Below are 22,664 nucleotides of genomic sequence, written 5' to 3'. Positions count from 1 at the left end.
TCTGGCGGTTTGCTGTGTCTTTTTTTTCTCCCTTTTCATCAGTCAACCAAAAAGCCGCAGGAAGCGTTTAAGTGTCTCCAGAGCTTCAGTGAGTAAAAGATGCTGTTATGCAGGCGGCCTTTTAGACATATACATGAGCCATCCCTCCTAATTTTATCAAACCAGAGCAGAAGTGGCTGTTATAGTTTCACAAATAAATATATATATATAATAACACATAATTGTAGTCTTTGTCAGTGCCGACAGACTATTTCTTATATATCTTACTATAACACATAAAATCTGTCTGTGTGTTCATTTCTTTATCCACCGACTCCTCCTACATGATCACAAGCAGCACAACCAAACTTGGCACACAAGTATGTCTTAGGCTCCTGAAGGCTCTTATCTATGTCAAATGTTATGATGCCATCATGTTGCCTAGCAACCACCTGTAACAACTGGCCAAAATGACTTGTTTTTAGCATTTATGCAGATGTAAAATCTCTTAAGAGCATCCTGCTATTTTAATTTCACAAAAATAACATAAAAAGTAATCTACAAAACTTGAATTGTGAATGATATATATAATATCATATTGTTTTCATTTCATAGCCAGTAAATGCTGTAGAACGGAAATGCACAGGATCAAATTCAACAATAAAATGTATATAAAATTCAACAAATAAAATCATATTCATGTAAAATTCATGAAAAGCATAAAAAGACTTTTTTTTTTAACTCTTGCCCTCAAGACAAGGATGTGTCATTTGTTATAATAACAAATTAAAAATATTGTATTTTAAATTGAAATGAAAAATAAAACAATATTTTGTCATTTTAATATTTTTAAACAAGTTCAAAAATCTGTACACACGTGAATGGGTTATTCAAATATTCACATTCAAATATAACCTCTTTGCAATGTCCTCTTTACTGCTGATACAGTTATTAAATCACAACGTGACTTAAATTGTTGTGGATTTATGTTAATATTATTGATGTATTTGAATAGCTTTGTGCTTACATAGTTTCAAATGTAAATCTGTACTTGAGACCATTTCTGATGAGGCTTCAGTGAACAGTAGATGAATCAGTAGAATCATCTTTGTTAGTACAAAAATACTGTTTAATGTCTGTCAAACTGTGTTATCTTTGACATTTTTCATTGATCCAACTAAAGACATTAGAACAAATGATGTGTTTTGTGGTTGCACAACAGTGGTTCAGTCTTTTTTATGCTTGAATGATTCATAGTGGTTTAGTGAAAAGGCAGCCAGTGTCCAAAGAAAAACGTTCAAAGACCTTCAGGAAGCCTCAAGAACTATTGCCCAAGACCACTTTAAAAACAATACAACAAAGCCTGTCTGCTTGGTAACAAAATATAAAGAAACAATTGTTGACGTTTGCACATTACTATATGTCATGTTTTTTCTTTTAAATCATTTTTTATTTGGTGGTTTTGTGCGTGTGGTTGTGTGCGTGTGAATAATATAATTCTACAACCACAGCGTTTCTCTTCTGCGTTGCTCTGAGTCACAGCCAATCAGAAAGCAGATATAGTCAAAGCCGGAAGTCGTCATCGCTGGCAGAGGAGTATTCCCGCGAAGATTGAGGCGTCTCTTCGTTGCTCCCGGTATGTTTGTTCTGATGTGTGTGTGAAAAGAAGCTCGGCTAGCTGACACCTGTCTTACACAACGGTAGAAGTAATCAAAGTTAGAAATGGAAAACATTCGTGCTTCTTCAGCACACTTTTAGCGAGCAGATCTTCGAGTAAAGCCCTGGGTTGCGTCGCAAGCGTGTATCACCGAAGTTCTGTTGTAAAAATGACAATTTTGTGTTCTCCTGACTTGTCGGCCGATATGATCTCAGCCTTGAATGCAGTCCGAGACGGATTCTCACACTTATGAGTCGCTTTCTAATTCGGCATACATAAAATCTATTTAGACATTCATTTTTTGACCAAATTGTAAGATAAGCAGTCAAAGGCAGCTATGAGATTAGACTGGTATCGTTGCATCAGCTGCATGCCGAATTGAAGTGTTTTATCCTCACCTGTTATCGACCCTAACATTGGTTACAGCACAACTGTAAACATGTCCTGAAGTGATGCTATTTCGTTTTGGTGATTATTAGTCTTACGTTTGGCGTAAACTTAAAAAAAGCGGGGAAAAGAGTTATTTATTGGAATTAAAACCGTTGTTTCCACCATGTTAGTGCATTTAATTGACACCTAACGGCAATGTAAAGTGTCAGTATTATCCCGCTGAAAATGAATTTAGTGGCATGTTGAAGTTGACCTGTTTTCCCACTTTTTCACGTTTTGCAGTTGACAGTCACATCATCATGAGTAAGAGGAAGGCCAGAGATGCTCATCTGCCTATAGGGGAATGCATCACACAGGTGTGTGTATGAACAGCTAGTGAGTTTTTCAGTGTCATACTCTGAAATATACCTAATAAAATGTAGTTTATTTATAATACATGTTTCTGTGCAGGTTCAGCAGATTTTAAGGGAGCGGTTTTGTGAGAGGCGGCTCCCTGACAGACCAGAGGGAGTAGAAGCTCAGTACAAGTAAGTTCATAACAACAGGGGCTGTGGATAGAGGTGATTTTATAATAACGTCAACACATTTACCAAAAAGAATCATATCATAGTATCATGAAAAAGAGTTTACAAGAAAATCACAGAGAAAATCAGAACGTTAAATCCAAACAAAGTTGGATATTAAAATAAGAAACAAGACAATCAGTGCGAGAAAAGAAACTGGAGAACTGACTGGCACAGGTTCCTGCCTCATGGCTTCAACGCGTGTGTGTGTGCCTGCGTGTGTGCGTGCCTGCGTGTGTGCGTGCGTGTGTGTGTGTGTGCCTGCGTGCTTGCGTGTGTGTGTGCCTGCGTGCCTGCGTGTGTGCGTGCGTGTGTGTGTGTGTGCCTGCGTGCTTGCGTGTGTGTGTGTGTGTGCCTGCGTGCGTGTGTGTGTGTGTGCCTGCGTGTGTGTGTGCCTGCGTGTGTGTGTGCCTGCGTGTGTGTGTGCCTGCGTGTGTGTGCCTGCGTGTGTGTGCCTGCGTGCGTTTGTGCCTGCGTGTGTGTGTGTGTGCCTGCGTGCGTGTGTGTGTGCCTGCGTGCCTGCGTGTGTGTGCCTGCGTGCGTGCGTGTGTGTGCCTGCGTGTGTGTGCCTGCGTGTGTGTGCCTGCGTGCGTTTGTGCCTGCGTGTGTGTGTGTGTGCGTGCGTGTGTGCCTGCGTGCGTGCGTGTGCCTGCGTGTGTGTGTGCCTGCGTGCGTGTGTGTGTGCCTGCGTGTGTGTGTGCCTGCGTGCGTGTGTGTGTGTGTGTGTGCCTGCGTGTGTGTGTGCCTGCGTGCGTGTGTGTGCCTGCGTGTGTGTGTGCCTGCGTGTGTGTGTGCCTGCGTGTGTGCCTGCGTGTGTGTGTGTGTGCCTGCGTGTGTGTGTGCCTGCGTGCGTGTGTGTGTGCCTGCGTGCGTGTGTGCCTGCGTGCGTGTGTGTGTGCCTGCGTGTGTGTGTGCCTGCGTGTGTGTGTGTGCCTGCGTGCGTGTGTGTGTGCCTGCGTGTGTGTGTGCCTGCGTGCGTGTGTGTGTGCCTGCGTGCGTGTGTGTGTGCCTGCGTGTGTGCCTGCGTGTGTGTGTGTGTGTGCGTGCGTGTGTGCCTGCGTGCGTGCGTGTGTGCCTGCGTGCGTGCGTGTGCCTGCGTGTGTGTGTGCCTGCGTGCGTGTGTGTGTGCCTGCGTGTGTGTGTGCCTGCGTGTGTGCCTGCGTGTGTGTGTGTGTGCCTGCGTGTGTGTGTGCCTGCGTGCGTGTGTGTGTGCCTGCGTGCGTGTGTGCCTGCGTGCGTGTGTGTGTGCCTGCGTGTGTGTGTGCCTGCGTGCGTGTGTGTGTGTGTGCCTGCGTGTGTGTGTGCCTGCGTGCGTGTGTGTGTGCCTGCGTGTGTGTGTGCCTGCGTGTGTGCCTGCGTGTGTGTGTGTGTGTGCGTGCGTGTGTGCCTGCGTGCGTGCGTGTGTGCCTGCGTGCGTGCGTGTGCCTGCGTGTGTGTGTGCCTGCGTGCGTGTGTGTGTGCCTGCGTGTGTGTGTGCCTGCGTGTGTGTGTGCCTGCGTGTGTGCCTGCGTGCGTGTGTGTGTGCCTGCGTGTGTGTGTGCCTGCGTGTGTGTGTGCCTGCGTGCGTGTGTGTGTGTGCCTGCGTGCGTGTGTGTGTGCCTGCGTGCGTGTGTGTGTGCCTGCGTGCGTGTGTGTGCCTGCATGTGTGTGCCTGCGTGCGTGTGTGCCTGCGTGCGTGTGTGTGTGCCTGCGTGTGTGTGTGTGTGTGTGCCTGCATGTGTGTGTGCCTGCGTGTTGTGACGTAGTTATGGTTGTCCTTTAAAAACATTCTTGTTTAAAGTGGAGGTCTGGAAAGAGGCTTAGAAATGTAAAAACACACTGACTGGTAAAACACTGCCCACTGTGGTGAAACATAGTGACAGTATGTAGGGTGTAATTACGAAAGGTACCTTTACTAGTGATCAGTAAAAGGTTAAAAGTTCGAGGCCATTACAGCCTTGCTGTTTATACAGGAGAGGAGGAATCGGTTGTAATCTGGCCTTGTGAAAATAAAACCATGAATAATTTGTCCTAAGTGTTTGGGAAAGGCAAATAACCTGTAAAGGGTGTTTGTTTTTGTTTTGGCTTCGGTTCCTACAGGTGTTGGATGGTTTAGGAGGCCTGTAGTAGAACTGTCATCTATAATTAAGAGCAGACCTGGAGCTCGGTGTGAGTTTCAGTGGCCCAGTTCAGTTGCACCTGGGTGACAGCTCTGTCCCAGTTTCCTGGCCGACTCGGCCACAACACGAGCTTCCCCAGTGAGAGATTTCCACTTATTAGAAGCAGGAGATGGGGGTGTATATTTTACTAAGCATTGTGGGTATTGTAGTTAAAGCCATTGTGTTTGCAGACACCTCCTGGAGCTGCTGAGGCGGACGGCGATCCACGGGGAGAGTAACTCTGTGCTAATCGTGGGTCCCAGAGGAGCAGGGAAAACGATGGTGAGCCGTGGGAAAAAATGAATTTTTAATTTTTTTTTTTTTTTTTAAAGTGTGGACTTGTTGTGAATCCTGTGAGGTTTGTGTTTTGTGCCTGAAGCTGCTGCAGTGCGTGCTGAGAGACCTGCAGAAGGAGGAGAAGGTGCAGAAGAACCTTCTTCAAGTTCACCTCAGTGGTACCAAACCTCATTTAAATTCTTCACAATTTAAGAACCCACACGTTTGCTGGAAATGTGAATTGGATGGATGGGTTTGTGTGTTTGCCGCAGGTCTCCTGCAGACTGATGACAGAACAGCGCTGAAAGAAATAACCAGACAGCTCCACCTGGAAAATGTTGTTGGAGACAAAGTGTTTGTGAGTATTTAGAGAGACCGTTATTAACATTTTCAGCTCTGAAAACTACAAAGATCTTTCTACCTCGTTTTTTTCTTAGGGAAGCTTTGCTGAAAATCTGGCTTTCCTCCTGGAGGCATTAAAAAAAGGTGAGAAAGTTCAAATATTTAAAGCTGATTTCAGACTAGAGGGACAGGTTTGATGTTTTGTTGTTGTTTTTCCCTAAAAGGCAATCGCAGCAGTAGCTGCCCAGTGTTGTTTGTCCTGGATGAGTTCGACTTATTCGCCCACCACAAGAACCAGACTCTGCTCTACAACCTGTTTGACGTCTCCCAGTCCGCCCAGGCTCCCATCGCCGTGGTCGGCGTCACCTGCAGACTGGTGGGCCTCAGAACACCTCTCAGAAACCCTACTTAGATAATGGTAGGTGTTTTTAATAAGTGTCGTGATACTTTTTCCATTCAGGATGTTTTGGAGCTGCTGGAGAAGCGGGTAAAGTCGCGGTTTTCCCACCGTCAGATCCACCTGCTGAGCAGTCTCAACTTCACCCAGTACCTGGAACGGGTTTGGACGCAACTCAGCCTGCCGGACAGCTTTCCTGACAAGAAGTTCGCTCAGGAGTGGAACGCTGGTGTAAAGGTGAAGCTAGCAGGCAGACACAAAGTTTTTTAGTCACGTCTTTAAGTAGTCTTCAGGAATAGTTCTGCAGGCTTCTTGAAGGACATTCAAAGCTCTTCTTTGGATGTTTCTGCCTTTTGTTCTGGTCTGTCAACATGATCCTTACCTTCTATCCAGGTACGTCTTTACTGCATTGGCAGTGAGTTTGTGATCATTGTCGTGATTAAAAATTGAAGCTGTTGCCAAATGCAAATGCAGCACCAAACCACGATGGAGCCTCCACCGTGTTTTACAGATGGCTGTAGACACTCACTGTTGTACGTCTCCCCGTACATACTGACAATGATTTGAAGCAAAAGACTCCAAATGTGGATTCATCACTATCAAGACCCATTGTCACTGATTTTCAGTCCAGTTCTTGTGTAATTTTCACACCTCAGCCTTTTCTTACTGTTTCCCTTCATTAGGAATGGCTTCTTCACAGCCACTGAGACCGTTTGTGATTAAACTTCGGTGAATATATGTATGTTTTAAAGGACTTGCACTTCTTCTCTTTCCACTTTTGTTATTCACTTGTCCAGTTTTCTGAAATGTTTTAAGAAAACTCTGAATACCTTACTGAGATATGCCATGGTTGCTAATGGCTCTTAGTGAAAAAGAAAGCATTGTCCAAAGGAAAACTTGGAAAGACCTTCAGAAAGCCTGAAGAATTGTTGCTCAAGACCACTTTAAAAAATGACAGTCTGATGGCTTGGTGGCAAAATATAATGAAACGATTGTTGGCTTTTGCATGGTACTGCTGTTTTTTGTGCTCTACCTTCTTCGTGCCTTAAAAGCCTTACTTAGCTCACTAAAGTTCAGAAAATGTCTAATTTTGAGTTGTTTGAGTGACCGTAGTAACATCACTGCCCAGCTAACATGGTTCAGACAGCGATGTCATCTCTGGCCTCCTTTTGAACGGCAGACGATGGACACACCTTTTCCACATAGAACAGAAGTGCAGACATACAAAACACAAAGTACTGATCTTTGTTTTCTTGGTTCTTCAGACTCTGTGTGAGGACAAATCTGTGGAGGAAGTCCTGCAGAGACACTTCAACTCCAGCAAAGACTTTCGCTCTCTGCACATGCTGCTGGTGAGAAGAACATTTCTGATGTTCGGTTTGGGGAAGTTTTGGGTGTTTCCTTTTCTTTCATTGTTTCTTTTCGTACTAAATATCTTTACAGATGTTGTGCCTGAGTCACGTCTCTGTCGCCAAACCTACCATCAAACCAGCCGACCTGCTCGAGGCCAGCCGGATGTGTTTTGCTGACGCCACGGCTAACATGCTCCATGGTGAGTACAAATCTTAACAAAGGACTGTTGTTTTTTTTTGTTTTGGGGTTTTTTTTCCTACCCGTGGTCCGAAGCGTCTAAGTGAGCTGTTTTCCTTTAGGTTTGTCCATCTTGGAGCTGTGCCTGGTCATCGCCATTAAGCACCTCAATGATGTGTATGAAGGAGAGCCATTTAACCTTCAGATGGTCCATAATGGTACGATCGCATGATTAAATTACACAAGTAGAAGAAGCTGTCCCGTCTGTTTCTTCACTCGTGCCTGATTGTTTCCAGAGTTTAAGAAGTTCCTGCATAGGAAGTCCAACTCCATGTACAACTTTGAGCAGCCTGTTGTCATGAAGGTTGGTAGAAACGCTTCGAAACTCTTCCCCCTGTCTTTCCTACCAAACCCCCACCCCACACCAGGCGGAAAGTGGACATTTCCTGAACACCGATACAATCGGTTTGCTGACTGACCCTTAATCTCTTCTCGCCTTTAGGCGTTCGAGCACCTGCAGCAGCTGGAGCTGATCCGGCCTGTCGATGGTTCCTCGGCCAAAGTCCAGAGGGAGTACCAGCTCATGAGGCTCACGCTGGACCACAGCCAGATCATGGAGGCCCTGCAGAAGTACCCACAGTGCCCCACTGACGTCAAGCAGTGGGCCATGTCGGCATTTGGGTAGAGCTTCAGAACATTTAGAATTCAGAGTCTGTGAAGCTTGTTTTGACTTGGACTGAAGAGCGTAAGGTTTGCACTGCTGCCTACTCTAAACGATCAGAAAATAAAAGGAAATGAATAGTTTGGCATTGGTGCGATTAAATGTTTCACCCTCTAAGCAGTTAAAGAGGTTTATGCTGAAGATAGACACCCCCCCCCCACCCCCCCGACTTACTTAATACAAAACCTCAGCTTAATGTGCTTGTGTCATTTGATCAATAGTTGGACTTTCATCATTTTCAGGTCGTGAGCATCAGGCTGCTGAATGCTGCTATCTAGTGGTGATTTTGTGCAGTTGACAATAACCTGGATGAAAGTTGTAGTTTTGATTTCTTGGACAAAAATATGTGTAATTGTGCCAAAAGTCTGTTTTTTGTTGTTGTTTTTAAACACACTGAAGCATCAGTGAGGCATGTGTCCCTCCACAGTTCACAAGAATTGCTGCTCCCACGATTGTTTTACAGAGTTTATGCACAATGATCACCTGACTGGCCTGCACCCAAAATGTGCTTCCAGTCGGGGTCATATCTGTCGTTTTAGAGGCAGCAGTGTGACTCCTGATGGGCCGTGAGCTGAATGAAGATTCACCTTAGTGGCAATAAAAAGAACTCATTTAATTACAAGATGTCCTCTTGGTAGATATTTTGTTTCTAGGCATAAATTTTTGTTTTATGCAAAGTTTCTGTTGCATAAATCCAGCTTTATAAACATGAAGTTTTTTTTTGTTTTTTTTTTAAAACTAATTTTAACTGTTTAAATATGCTATGTATTTGTGGCTACAGTTTTAAAGATTTTATTCAGTGTGCAATGCCATGCTGTACTAGCAATGCCAATTCCAAATATAAGCCTCATGTTTCCAACAGGGAACCCAGCCCCCCACCCTCCATTTAACTGCCTTTTCTTAAACAGAGCACTGAGCATTTAAGCAAGGCTTGTTTCTGAGTGAAGGAACCTGTGAGTATCAGCCTTAAGAAGAGCCAATCTATTTCTCTGAATGAGAGGAAAGGAGGTAACTGTGCTCCATAGTTCAGAGCCATGACACGGGCACAGCCCATACCTTTATGAACACAGTGTACCCGTCTTCTGATGGCTGATTCCAGCAGGATAGTACACCATGTCACAAAAGCTCAGATCATCTCAAACTGGTTTTATGAACATAATGACTTCACTGTGCTCAAATGGCCTCCACAGTCACCATATCTCAGTCCAATAGAGCAGATTTGAGATGTGGTGGAACAGGAGATTCTCATCTGCAGTAACTGTGTGATGCTAACAAAGAATTAGACAACTCTAAAGACAAAAGTACTTAATCTAGTACTAGCAAGGTGTACCTGTTAAAGATAACTGTCTTTGCATTGGTTAGGGTTTACCTCTTAAAATCTGATGTATCGAAATTTATTTTATGACTAAAAATGAAAACCAAACTGTTTCCAGGAAAACGCCAAGCCTCTAAAATGAGTTAAAACTCCAGACTGCAGTGATTCAGAGAGAGATAAAAAGGAAAGAAAACACATTCACAATCTAAAAACACATTTATTTACATCACGTGGATCACTTCAGCTGATAAAAACCATGGCCGGCTAACATTAGCCGAGAGTCGCAGCGCTAATCAGGGATCAGTCCTGCCTCCTCTGCCATAATGTACACACGGTTCATGGAGTTCATTTCCTCTGCTGTAACACTTTTTCAAGAGATTTTCCTCTCATCCCTTCTGTGAGATGTCAGAGGTCAGGATGAGGACATCCTTGAAGCTGGTAAAGACTCATTCCTGCTCAGGAAAACCCAGTGGGCTGTTTCTTTTTTTGTTTTTGTTTGATTGATGTACTTCACTTTCCAGTTTGAAATTGCAGACCTTAGTTTCTTTCTTATTTTCACATTTGTTTCTCAGTAACATAAAATGTACAGTCACATGTATCAGGAGCAAAGAAAAAAAGACATTTTCATCACTGAAGAGAGGATTTTTTTTTTTCTTTTTAAAACATGACACTGAAGTTTCATGTTCAGACTGATCAGTTTCTCCCAGCCTTAAACAACCTGTGAGCATCATTGGCATTGGAGACAGTGTTGGCAGACCCTGGATAAGCGCTGCAACTCGACAGCCTCGAGAAATGTGGGGTCAAAGTAGTGTTTTTATTTTTTTTTGTTTTGTTATTTTTTTGATTTGTTTTGTGGGGGTTTTTTGTAGAAATTTCAGGCCTGGTAACCAGACTTCTCTTACTGCCAAGACAGTCTTAGCGGTGGGGGTCAATGGAGTTCAATGTTTCCTCTAAAACTCTTTACCACCAGCAGGAAAAAGGAGGGGACTGGGAAGTTAGAATGAAATAACCTGTAGTGGATGATTGTAGTAGCATGTATGGGAATATTGCAACAGCTCCTAAAGAGCTTGGAGGGCTTTTTAAAATGTAACCATCAGGGGATCCAAGCAGGCTCCCAGAGGAACACCTTTGGTTGAACCATCACAATTCGTTTTCTTTCTGCCTTACAAAGTACTCCAATGAGCCTCCAGCTTAGTGAAGGGAAACTTTTACAGGCCTGGGTGCAGAGTCAAAACACAAGAAAAGTATAAATGAATGTAGAGGAAACACTGAAGTTCAACACGCACTTATAAAGATTCAGCTCAGAGTATATAGTTGATACAGGTATTTATGTCTGTACAGATCCTAGACTGCTTAAAATAGTGGGGGCAACAAGACACAAATGTTTCACTGTTTATATGCACAGCAATGTGAGGTGCTGGGCTGGAGGAAGTCAAGGTAGAAACATGTAAAGCTTCAACATGCGCAGGACCCATCCATACACCTTTAAATATCCAAAAGATCCATCCTTTTCACTCCTCTCAGGTTGCCAAGTCAACTCCTCATCAGGATAAGGCTGAAGTTCAAGATAAATTATACAAATCAGGGGGGCCGAATATGACTGGACTATTTTCCAAAGCTCACCTCAAAAGCTGAGGAGACCAGCTATCTTGCAAACACTGATATCAACACTGCCTCGCTACTCGCTGCACTGTCCTCCTGAACAAAAGACAATCTCCACAACGGTGCCAGAGATCAAAACAGGAAACTCAGAAAGTGCAATTTAATCTGGTAGCTCCTGCACTAGCTGAAAAGGTGACAAAACCCCTGATGCTATTAGCTAAAAAAAACACCAAAGTGTGGCCAGTGGATATGACAGCACTTTTAGTGTTCACCAACATTTGCAAGGGTGAGAACATTGGGTATAACAGGCCCTGCAGTTGTCGTTGCCATCTAGAAAGCTGTGCAACCTCTTTTGTGAACATTTACCAATCAAGAGGATTCTCATGAGCATTTGTCGGGGTTGGGGTGTACCTCTGCTGGCATCTTCATTACAGAGACAACATCCAATCAATTACATTTTCACTGACTTGATTAACTGGTGCTTCCAAAGTTGAATCACTCTAACAGGATCCATTTCACTACCCATTGCTGAGAAACTGGGTGACGTTCAGTTGGGGGTGCTCACAAGACCAATGACAATGAATAATAATTCTTTGAAGCTTCTTCTAGACAAAAAGTTAATTAAAAAAAAAAGAATTCTACCTTTTCCCCCTACAATGAAGCTAATTTTGCCAATAAAGGAGATTCCAGAAGAAGCTGCTAGTTTAAAGAAAAATATACATCTACTACATCAAATGTCTCAAATACTTTCAAAAAATTTCCAGAGGAAAAACTTTACCTCACAAAATTTAAATATTTGAGCTATAGATCCATAGGGCCATGTTCATTCTGGACTATTTTAGAAGCACCACCTATTAAAATGAGATGCGTATTTAGAAGCTCTTTTGGTGAAGTTTCCTAACTTTTCAGTGCAAGAAGTTAATGCTACAGATTCTCAAAGTTCAGTTCAGCAATGCATCATGTAGATGCTCCTTTGGTGGAGTCAGAACAGGCATGGTCTAGACCTGAGGGGAACCAATGGATGGTAGACAAGATTGTTGTCAATTGCTTTAATTGGGTACTTGATCAGGTGAAGACAAACAGAACCAAATATCTGCTTTGTTTTGGAAGTTTAGGTGCTAAAACAAAGGTAGGACCAGAGGTTTTTGAGAACCTTTTTTCCATCGTCCTTTGGATGGTCGGTTTGGTCCTAATGGACCACAGAGCCGGTACAACCGAGAGGTGTATGAATGGATGTCCAAATACGCTGGGCTTTGCAAGTTTCTACGGGACAGGGCACAATCACACGAAACCAGCCAAACGCAAAGCCCTCTAAAGTTACACAGGGCCGGGCTCAATCCATCGAAGTACACACAATACTGGAATCCAGGAGTCTGAAGAACATTCATTCTCGGTCATTTTGTCCATAGACTGAATAGAAAGAAGCATGAGTAAAGTTTATATCTTTTTCTTTTTGAATCAATTAATGAAAGTAGTTCCTGAATTACAACTGAAAACCCACCCCAAACCCTGAAACCCCAACAAAAACCAAAGCTCATGCCAGAACTTTATTCCGAGTTGCACTCGAGCTCCAATCCCCAAAACCTCAGGCCAGTAAATTAAAAAATAAATACAACATATCAATATGCAAGGTCACGGATTAAAAAAAAAAAAAAAAATGCTACAAGTTATTTGTGTGTGTGTGTGTATTGAAATTCACTCCTGCAGCTGATCCTACAGAAGTGTAGGGTAGTTTGCGGCACTGGTTGCATATAACTCGCTAGAACTTAGAAAAGCATAGTACTGAATCCCTGAATGGTATTTGTCGGTTTGGGTCGGTTTCTCTGAGTGCAGTTTAAACTCAAGCCGGAAGTCTTTCCCCTACAGTGCTTAGGATGTGACTGCCAACCAAACAGCAGCGAGTTTCTTTGCTCGTGGCTGATAAGATTTGTCAACCACTTTGGCAGGTAACCAACCAGTTTGGAGGCAGTTTTTGGATATCCACTTGGCTGCTGGAACACTGGTGAGTAGGTTTTGCATTTGAGGACACAAACATGGGAACTAAAAAGAATAATACTGTTTTTCCCTTATGTTGGTGTCATTCAAGAATCCTTTTCGTTCTGCAGTTCAATCTCCCTTTGTGGGACAAGAAAACACATTGTGGTGGAAATGAGGAAACTTCTTTGTAGCCTTATTCTGTTTCTGTCTGTCAGACCTTCAGGGAACAAATTAAGTTTACCCCTAAACTGAAACCTTTCCCTTAAATCAAGAGCATTTAGAAATTTTTTTTAGCAACCTGGTTATGAATTTAGTTTATTTGCCATAGTTTCTATACTCAAGAAATCCCTGCAAGTGAGGTAGTACTTACTGAAGGGCTGCTGGGGTTTGCAGTACTGATCGTCCCTGACTGTTCAAGCTTTGCGAGGACCTCAGACAACGGGTGCTTTTGAACAGCAGTGGAGCAGCATAAGGAAGCAACACTGATGCAAAAAGTTGTACTCATGCTACAATATGTAAATAAGATGATGGCTTCAACTTCCTTCAGGTTTGCGGTGTTGTTGCAATATGGTGTGCGGAAATAACCTCAAACTTATGCTGTCAAATTTGCTTAAAGAACTTTTACAGTTCAACTATGAAGATCCTTTTTTTTGGAATCTTCTAGATTTAGGTGGGATAACGTAACAATTTGGCCCTGATTGGTACAAATGTTGGCACACATCTCCATTCTCCAAACATTTAGCTTCATTACAGACTTTTTTGTGCAAAATGAAAAGATTTGCTCAACTGATCACTAATCAATTTAATGTCTTAGTGTTTTACTTGTATACTTACTGGCTCTTGCTCACCAAAACGTCATAATACAGTGCTGTAAAGAAAGCCTCACTGTCTTGAATGTGAATGGTTTGGATACAAAGAAGTTTCTTTGTGTTTTTTTCTCCCCCCCAGTATTTTCTAACTGCACACAGAGCTTGATTTTAAACTGTGATATGTGAAACCGTCCCAAAGCTTGAGGAGAGACTGCAGGTCTGCCGGCACCAGTGTTCAATATCCCTCAGAGGAAATAAAGACTCAAAAACGTCATTTGTCGCCTTCGCAACAACGACAGATACATCCGTTTTGCCTGACATCTACAAGATTAACTAATATCGACACGTAGAAATGGCACCAGGATGAAAGACAGAAAGGAGAGATCCCCTCGTCTCCACTCATTTAACCATGGTTAGCTGTGTGAGCGTGCCGGTTGGGTCGGCAAGGGTTTCAAACTGTCAAGCTAAGTGGTTTTAGGGGTTTCTAAGAACTTTTACTTTGAAGGGGAACATTATTGGTTTCTAGTACGTCTCAGAGGTTAAATAATGAGTGTTTGCAGATAAGTCAGCGTCTTCTCTGAAAGCTACAGGTAACCAAAGAAATCACAAGGAGGGTTTTGGTTGTCATGGGGTCACCAACTGGTTTCTAGGCCTGTGTTACCAAGGCCCTAGGGAAATAACCCTCAAATTCCAACGGCAGTGGGCCAAGCTCAAGAGAAGGCATCAAAACCAATTAATTAAGTCTAAACTGGAACAGTGCAGAATGAAGGTGGTTAAAACATAGACCAGATTTTTGGTTCTACAGATACATTAGGTCAGGTTGACTGTGTTGCTTGGGCAGGTTGATATTTTTTCCTGTCTTTAGTAATATCTCTCTTCATTTTTGTGGGAATTAATTCAGTGGTCTGCATCCTTGATAATTCAACTTTCTTTTTTTTGTAATGAGATCAGTATGACTAATGAATGCTGTGGGGATCTGGCGTTAAATGACTGGTGGAACTTTATGTCAGAAAAAGTGGATAGTCCTAATATAATAATATAATATCTCTATCATGTGACGGTTTCTTTCAGAAGATGAGATGAATAAGGATTACTTTGAACTGTGATTCATGCTTGGCTACTTAAAAAGAATGGGGAGCAGATTATGTCCACTTTTAGTTATCGACCAACCTTACCTAATACAGTTTTCTTCAAACCGACTAAAGACACTGAACTATTACCGCATGGCTAAACCCTAACAAGTGGAGACGAGGCAAGAAAGAGACATAGGAGGTGCAAGATTCGGCGAAAGAGGAGGTACTCCAGTTCGAGACAGGTGAGGATGAGGATGTGAGGGCGTGGTGTTGAGTAGCAAAGATTCCTGAGGTGTATCCAAAGAGAGCAGAAACTCTTAATTTAAAAAATAAAATAAAAATATGCGTGCAATCAAATCAAAAGCAAGCTGGCTCAGCTAAATACAGGCACAGTTTCAAAGTAGGGCTGGGTACCTCTGGAAACTGTACTTCAAATTTGATACCTCCTAAAAATAATCATGCCAGGTGACCTCTTGTTTGTTTGTTTTTTTGTTAATCTGATTTTTCTAAATATAATCAAACAACACATAATTTATTTCACAATGAATGAACAAGAATATGACCCGAGAGTTTGATATCTCTGATTAAATATCAAAAAAAAAAGAAAAAGAAAAAGAGAAGGTATCATTATACCTGGTACCCAGCGCTAATCCAGAGAGAGATCTCGTGACTCCAATTCATGCTAGTCAGCATTGGGTATTTACTCTCTGCTGACGGCTGACACGGCAAACAAAAAAAAGAAAGAAAACTTTAAACGACAACTTCATTATCATGGGTGTGGGCAGGGTGTGGGTGGTGGTGGTCGGGGGGTCATGAGTTTATCCCGCTCTCATGAACATCTGATAGAAGCAAAAAAAACAAACAACAGGAGAAAGTTGAAGTAGACACTGAGAGAGAGGAAGGGGACGAAGAAGGGAAAAAGTTGTGTTGTTTTTTTTACGGTTTGTATGGCCGTGTGTGTCTGTGTGTGTCTAGGCTTTGTTGATTGACGAAGGGTCAAAAGGTTGTAAAGGAAGTGCGAGCGATGACCGTGAACGGGGAGAGGGGGACTGATTTTTTTTAAAACTGTCCATCTGAACTGAGGTATACCTGGTTGAAGGAGGTTTATGGTTTTTATCGTCGTAATGCTTGAAAATGGACCCCCCTCCCCATTCCCCCCCATTTAAAATAAGCTTGATTACCAAGTTGTCTGGGTCCATAATACACTATGTACAGCAGCATTACACTATAAACATTCAGAAGCCGTTGCTTATTGGCAGAACGATAGTCTCCCAAAAAAAACAAAAGAAAAAGAAAAAGAAAAAAAAACACACACACACACGAGAAAACAGCAAATGTATCAAGAGCCGGACGCTCGTCTTTTCTTTTTTTTTTCTTCTTTTGTTGTTTTTTAACACTAAAATGCACCGAGAGTTTTGTGAAATTTCTCCGAAGAATCTTCTCAGAGCAGAACACGTCGCCCTCCTACATGTGTGTGTGTGTGTCTGTGTGCGTGCGTGCGTTTGCATGTATATGTGTATATAAAAACAATACATGATCAAAGTGTCTGTAGAGTGTTGTCCCAGCATGTCAGTGCTGTGGCTTGGTAAAACATCCTGAGTGAGTCCGCTCAGGATGGCAGAGAGTTCAACGTTAAAATCCTCAAGCACGCCTATCAAAATGAGGTGGATGTCAACTGATGTGGTGAGGCGGGCGCAAGGGGCGTTTCCTGAATGCGAGCAGCGGCCCGCACTTAAAGGAACAGGAAGGAAAAAAATAATAATAAAAGAAGAAGAAGAAGAAAAAAAACCCCACAAAGCCAACCAACCAGGGTTGGCCATTTATCCCCTCGTGTTGATCCGTGTTTTCGCTAGAGCTCGTCTGGCGTCGGCTGATTGGCTGATCATAAGCTGGACTCCTTGGGTGGGAGGTCCACGTTTGTCACCATGGTGACAACAGTGACGATCTCCTCGGGGCCGATGACGGGCGCCTGGCGCTGCATCTGTCCGATGCGCTCTTCGACGCAGCCGGCGGACAGGCGTGCCTCGGCCTCGTGGTCCCAGCAGTCCTCGATTGTTTCGCAAAGCATGGCCAGACCCTGCGGAACAAAGTTCAGACGAACATTATCCAAACAGCACCACGATATCTCAGCTGGTTGTGGTTTCTGGAGTTTGAGCATGGACACACTGGAAGCGCTCTGCAGTGGCACAAAGTGGGCGGGACCTATTTATAAACTTTCAGGCAAGCGACTGAAGAGACTATCCAATGAAACTTTGTGTTGTTCTTACTCACTGTCATTTTGTCCTGTGTTATATGTTGTTTGATTATTTTAGGTGTACATCAGCTGTTCTTTTTAAATGTGGTATAGAGGGAACCAATTATTTTTAATCATGCTGCAGAAATCAAAGAGCTATGGGACAGTTTCAACAAACACTCCTCTAATTTCTCACCGTGTGTTTCTGCCAGCAGTCTCGCAGGCAGGGCCGCAGTTTCTTATGCACCACCACCTCCTGCATGTCCTCCAGAGATGGGTGCTGACCCACCTCCTCCTCAAAGGGGAGCATGTACTCATCTACTGGTCCTGGAAACATGTGCACGTGTCCAAAGTTAAAATTCAGACGGAATAAAAATAAGACAGTGTGGATAAAACTTGACTGGAGTGCTTGTGGATTTACCGTCGGCAGCGGTGCACCGTGATGCCAGCTCCCACAGGACGAGGCCAAAGGCGTACATATCGATGCGCAAAAAGGAATCACGCTGGAAGTTGATTGCGCCCTCCAGGACTTCGGGAGCCATGTAACGTCGTGTTCCCACCTACAGGTTCCAAGCAGGAGTCCAAAGATCAGCACTGAGATAAATAGCTACATGACCACCAATTAAAGCAGACCCAACAAAAACACTGCCAAATAAATGTGTTTTCACTGCTTTACTGTGATTGTCCAACTTTCAAAAATTGAAAACCTCATCATTCAAATAAATCCCTCCAGGGCTGCTTCAAAGATTTCTGGCCTATGCTGCCACCCAAAGGAGTCTACAACTACTGTCTCAAAGCAAGAATAATAAGGGTCACTCTAAAATGGATGTTGGTGTTTACAGTGAAATGAACAAATAACTTAAAAAAAAAGAAAAGAAAAAAAAAAGATCAGGGCTCAGGTCTAAACACTCAGTTTCAGTTTTCAGTTATTTTTGTCCCCCCCCCCCCAATTTTCCCCTTAACACAGGGTCCAGTATGAGATAAATAAGGGTTATTTTGAACTATAAATCACGCGAAGCTAAAATAAACTACTGACTATTGCCGTTTCAGGAGGAATTGAAGTTGTACTGAACTGAAAATTCTAGAACATCATTAAACATCAACGAAAAGACGTAATTATACATTAACAGGAAGATTCTGGAATGTCACTGACTATTAATAGAAAGAATGCCATTGTGAATTAATGGAAAGCTTCTAAAATATACTGGAAAGATTATAGAATTTCACTGTACATTAACAAAGAGAATTTCCTTCTACACAAAGGGAAATATTTTAGAATTTAACTGTGCATTGATGGAAATGTTCTAGAATGTCACTGTATACTGACAGAAAGAATCTGACTGTACTTTGACGGGAGGATCTAAAATGTCATACATTAATGGGAAGTATGTCCTTTTACAATAAGGGAAAGATTCTAGACTGTAATTATTGATACTGTATAGATGATTTTTTTTGTGTTATTCAACTTGACATTTAAGATTGTTGTGCTGTGCAGTGCAAAACATTTGGAAGACCAAAATATTATAATAATGATAAACCAAAATTTCAGACAACATAAAATGAGATTGGTTGCTTAACATCAATGCACAAATAAGCTGGAAACAGATGTAACTGGGTACTGCCTGTAAACATGCCTTCAAACACAGTGAGATGGTGGATGAGAGACAACTATATGAAGTTTTAAGTGTGAGCTATACCTGTCCGTGTGTGTCTCCTGCTGATTTTCCTGCCTCAAACTTCAGAGCGAGGCCAAAGTCAGCTATGCAGGCTGTCAGGTTATTCTTCAACAACACATTCTTACTTTTAATGTCCCTGAAAGAACGCACGACACAGGAAATGTCCCTTTAGCCCAGTCAAACTAATACAGGAGTCTTGATAAGTGATGATTTATCCACAGATGTTTATGTTTATGGCGGTGTACCTGTGAGCGATGGAGGGCTTGTGCCCGTCCTTGTGTCCTGGGATGTCTTCGTGGAGGTAGGCGAGGCCGCGGGCTGCTGACTGAGCGATGTGGCAGAGCTCGTTCCAGGACACCACGTTGGCCTTCAGGTAGTCTGTCAACGAGCCCTAGTGAATGAGACAGACAGAGAAGATGGGTGTCAGCGGGAAAACACAGAAACACTAACTTTACATTCAAAAACGGGCATGTAGGAAAATGGGATTTAGAATTGGAGTGAAATAATGAAATATAATAAAAATAATGAAAACCGAAATAACAAGTCCCCAAAACGTGCCCTTTGCCTGTCGCCCAGTCCACACTGCATGTGTCCCTAATTTCTGTTGTTGTTGATAAGCTGTACCTGTCCAGACCCCATGAATCCAGGCCTGGCTGCCAGACGCCCCCGTTTCTGTTCTAGCATAATCCCAGTTTCAGGTGAGGTTATCCAGTGCCAAATATTCTGTTTCAATGGAGTTTCTCAAAGCGAGACCCCTCCCCTGAGATGACCCTGCCAGGAGTTACTTGGCATCTTCAAGTCTGAGGCAAAACTCCCCTTTGGGTTGGGGGAGAGACTGTGCTCCAGGAGAGAGAATTCACAAGATCTTATTCACGTGTGATGGAAGGGCCGGAGGACGATGGAGGACAAAGCAGATCACTAACTTGTGTTTAACTGTTACAGAAGTTTTAATGTTTATCAGCTGAAATCTAGAAATGTGTGATGTTATAGATATATTCAAGAGTCAGAGTGATGGAACGAAAAGATTAATTAATAGTACATTAAAAGTTGAGCTGCATCAGAGCAGCTCAACTTAAGTGTGGTAATGGTAATATCTCTAATGGATGGAAATTCCCCAAAGCTTTTCTATTTTTTTATTTTGCAGCTGACTCCACAAGATAAAACAATTATACTGGATGTACAAGTTTCAATATTGACATTTTTTAGATGATTATCGAAGAAGAAAGAACTTCTGGAGCTCAATAAATCCCCTAGAGGGCAATAAATGACATTTACGACCTACAAGGCGTCCTCTTAAAACCACAGCGAAGTCCGCCAGTCTTCTCTGTCCCCGAGCCAATTTCCTGGATGCTTATTGTTCTCTCTGAATAACGGAGCTCTGATAACGCTGATTCAATGACCTCCTCCATGTGATCACGTATCCTTTGTCTACTCATGAAGAGCAGCATGTGCCTTACTGTTAAATATTAGAGCGAAAAAGTAGAAATGCAACTGTAGATCTGCAGATTTGAGCATTACAAGGGAAAATTCATGCTTACATCTAATTTACTAATTTGTCTTCTGTCCTGTTAATGCTCATATTTTATATTTACTCATATTTCTGTGCTGCTGCTGTTTCCCTCACACCTTTATTGACCATTTTTTATCATAATGAGAGTTAATAATGTAGAATAAAAAGTATAAAATATATTTGTTAATCTGTACTCCTGTTAGTGTTTTTCTTTTAATGTCATCTGTAATGCACAATGACAATAAAGGTCTTGAATTTTGAATGTCAACACAACACAAGGTCACCAGTGGAGGCCAAAGGCAAATGTAGTTGTGTTGAGTGACCACTAGAGGGCATGCAACTCCAACACATCATCAGCTGAGCTTCAGATGAAAGCTTTCCACAGTGTGTGTGTGCGTGCATATTCTGCGTGACAGCTTTTAATATCCTTGCGGTGGAAATATATGAAAAGATATAAATTACAGGGAATTTTTTTCTTTGGCAAGCTGCTGCATGTGCACGGCTCCACACCATAAAGCTGCTCAGATGCATCAAACATAAATCAGCTGCGACAGACGCCAACACTTCGACACCTGCTCTTTTTAGGTCAAAGCTTAAAGACTTATGCTTGCAGAATAATTACAGTTTCCTCCTTTAAAGCTCCAGTGTTATTCCCTCTAGGAGAGCTTCACTCCACTCCAGAGCTGAGTGCCTTTCCAAGAGTTGTATTGTGAGTGTTAAAGCCTCACCGCCACACCCACAAGCTTTTAATTTTTCAACCTTTATTCACGCGATGAAGGCTCCTTAGGAACGCCGATTCAAATCCTCGGTCTGGCTGGGAAATTTCGGGCAAGCCAAGCGTACAAGAATCACTCTCCACTAGGTTGGTAATGACTCTCAAAACACAGAGGCACTTAGAGCCCCGAATGCTACAAAGCCTGCAGCACGGAGGGTGAGTGGAGCACAAAAGGGGGCTAACACAGCTCAAACCCACTTTCTCGGCACAAAAAAAAAAAAAAAGAAAAAAAAAAAAAGGCAACATGAGGCGTATTGTAACTATAGATTCGATCTTAAGGCACCAAACAGAATCGATAGAAAGTAAAGGTTTCATGCATGTTTCCCCCTCTTTACCAGTGTTTACAACTTTGTTAGCTGGTCGCCCTGGAGCTTTTTAGATCTGTGTGCAACTGCCCCCCCACCCCCCAAAAAAACCCCAGCAAACAATTCAATAACATACACTAAGCTCAGCAATATGCTGAGCTTACATGGACACAAACAACCCAGTTAGTGGGAGAAATCAGGCAGGAAATCAGAGAATTGTTTTACATGTGCTGTAGTACACTGTGACTGGAAAACAGACCTGAAGCGCTCCAGTTGGATGTTTTTTAAACAAGACTTGCAACGGTTTCTAACCTTTTCTTCAGCTGTGGAAACTTGAGCCCAAGTTTATTGAGTTTTAACTGTTTTACTGAGATGTATACCGGCTTTGATCTCTTGATCTTACAGCTATTTTTTTAAAGGTTTGAGTGGCTGTGCCAGGTTTAAATGCAGGTGTATATCATAAATTTGAGAACAAAAAAAACAGAACAGGATATGGATACATATGGATAAATGCTCAGTAAACATGGACTCTTATCAGGACTTGTTGACACAGTTCAAAATGGCACTAAAATAAGGTCGTATAGACATCCAGACCATCAGCTCAACATGTTACTTGGGTAGCAACAAGAAAAAATTAGGGATCATACCACAGACTGTATACAAAGGATGGAGACGGCCACAATGACATCAGTAACGAACACTAGTGTTTTAAACCTCTGTGTTTGTTTTTTCAAGACAGAAGTAACTATACTTTATGGAAGCGCATTTCTGCCACTGAAGAAAATTTATCATATATTTATAGTTACATAAAAAAAATTTGTAACTCAAAAATTTGGGTTAGCATCTCAAAAGTTGAACTATATATTTGGGTTATTTATCTCAGAATTACAACTTGACAACTTAAGATTGTGGGTTAGCACATTGAAATTCAATGCAGTAACTAAAAAACTGATCAAACTTTAGATGCAACTCCAATTTTGAATATCTCAAAAGTTCAACTTAACTCAAAATAAAGGTTCAAAAAAACTTGAAATTATGACTTAACTCAAAAATGTGGGTTCGTTTGCTCCACAAAGCAAAAGCAAAACAATAAAATGTGATAAGAATTTTAACAGTTAAACTAAGATAGAGCCAAAAACATCACAGAGGAATCAAGAAGCTCTGTAAATAAAATAATTACGACTGATTAATGCAAACTTAAAAAGACTTTTTAAAATATAAATAGATGACTTATAAAAACAGTCACCTTGTTTTTTAATTTAGGACAACTGGCTGTAGAGACAAAAACTGCTTTGTCTAGCAGGTCGTCAACATGCTTACATCAGCTATAAATTTTGACATTTTAACATAGCGATCTATGGGTACTGACTTACTTATGTAGTCACCCTCTACTGGC

At 42.3% G+C, this 22,664-nt stretch overlaps 2 protein-coding genes across 6 annotated transcripts in view; one reads left to right on the top strand and one right to left on the bottom strand.

The window, feature by feature from the left end:
* Positions 1-1,483: 1,483 nt before the first annotated feature.
* orc4 (origin recognition complex, subunit 4) lies at positions 1,484-15,634 on the top strand. Of its 4 annotated transcripts, XR_014872272.1 has the most exons (15): positions 1,484-1,615; positions 2,309-2,382; positions 2,477-2,553; positions 4,919-5,009; positions 5,107-5,182; positions 5,276-5,361; positions 5,441-5,489; positions 5,570-5,721; positions 5,806-5,979; positions 7,008-7,094; positions 7,186-7,294; positions 7,395-7,490; positions 7,569-7,636; positions 7,775-8,347; positions 8,783-15,634. XR_014872272.1 is itself a non-coding variant. In XM_085150511.1 (14 exons), exons 2-14 carry the CDS (start codon positions 2,326-2,328, stop codon positions 7,955-7,957), a joined length of 1,305 nt encoding a protein of 434 aa, XP_085006637.1. In that variant the 5' UTR covers positions 1,484-1,615; positions 2,309-2,325; the 3' UTR covers positions 7,958-8,695. The 4 variants fall into 4 exon arrangements, 3 of the variants coding, with proteins under 3 accessions (XP_085006637.1, XP_085006638.1, XP_085006639.1); XM_085150511.1 differs by lacking the exon at positions 8,783-15,634 and having other exon boundaries at positions 7,775-8,695; XM_085150512.1 differs by lacking the exon at positions 8,783-15,634 and having other exon boundaries at positions 1,608-1,679; positions 7,775-8,695.
* LOC146491686 (activin receptor type-2A) overlaps positions 9,506-22,664 on the bottom strand; it is a 76,922-nt gene continuing 63,763 nt past the window's right edge. For both annotated transcript variants that reach the window (XM_085150508.1, XM_085150509.1), the window contains 5 exons: positions 18,924-19,069; positions 18,700-18,814; positions 17,424-17,562; positions 17,199-17,329; positions 9,506-16,846 (listed from right to left, as the gene is read on the bottom strand). In XM_085150508.1, the coding sequence (XP_085006634.1) occupies positions 16,652-16,846; positions 17,199-17,329; positions 17,424-17,562; positions 18,700-18,814; positions 18,924-19,069 (726 nt within the window). In that variant the 3' untranslated portion in view covers positions 9,506-16,651. The remainder of the gene's footprint in view (positions 16,847-17,198; positions 17,330-17,423; positions 17,563-18,699; positions 18,815-18,923; positions 19,070-22,664) is intronic.

Source organism: Neolamprologus multifasciatus, chromosome 23 (assembly GCF_963576455.1).
Source record: "Neolamprologus multifasciatus chromosome 23, fNeoMul1.2, whole genome shotgun sequence".
NCBI classification, from domain to species: Eukaryota; Metazoa; Chordata; class Actinopteri; order Cichliformes; family Cichlidae; genus Neolamprologus; species Neolamprologus multifasciatus.
The sequence above is the reverse complement of the archived record's forward strand: the minus strand, read 5'-3'. Positions and strand labels throughout refer to the sequence as shown.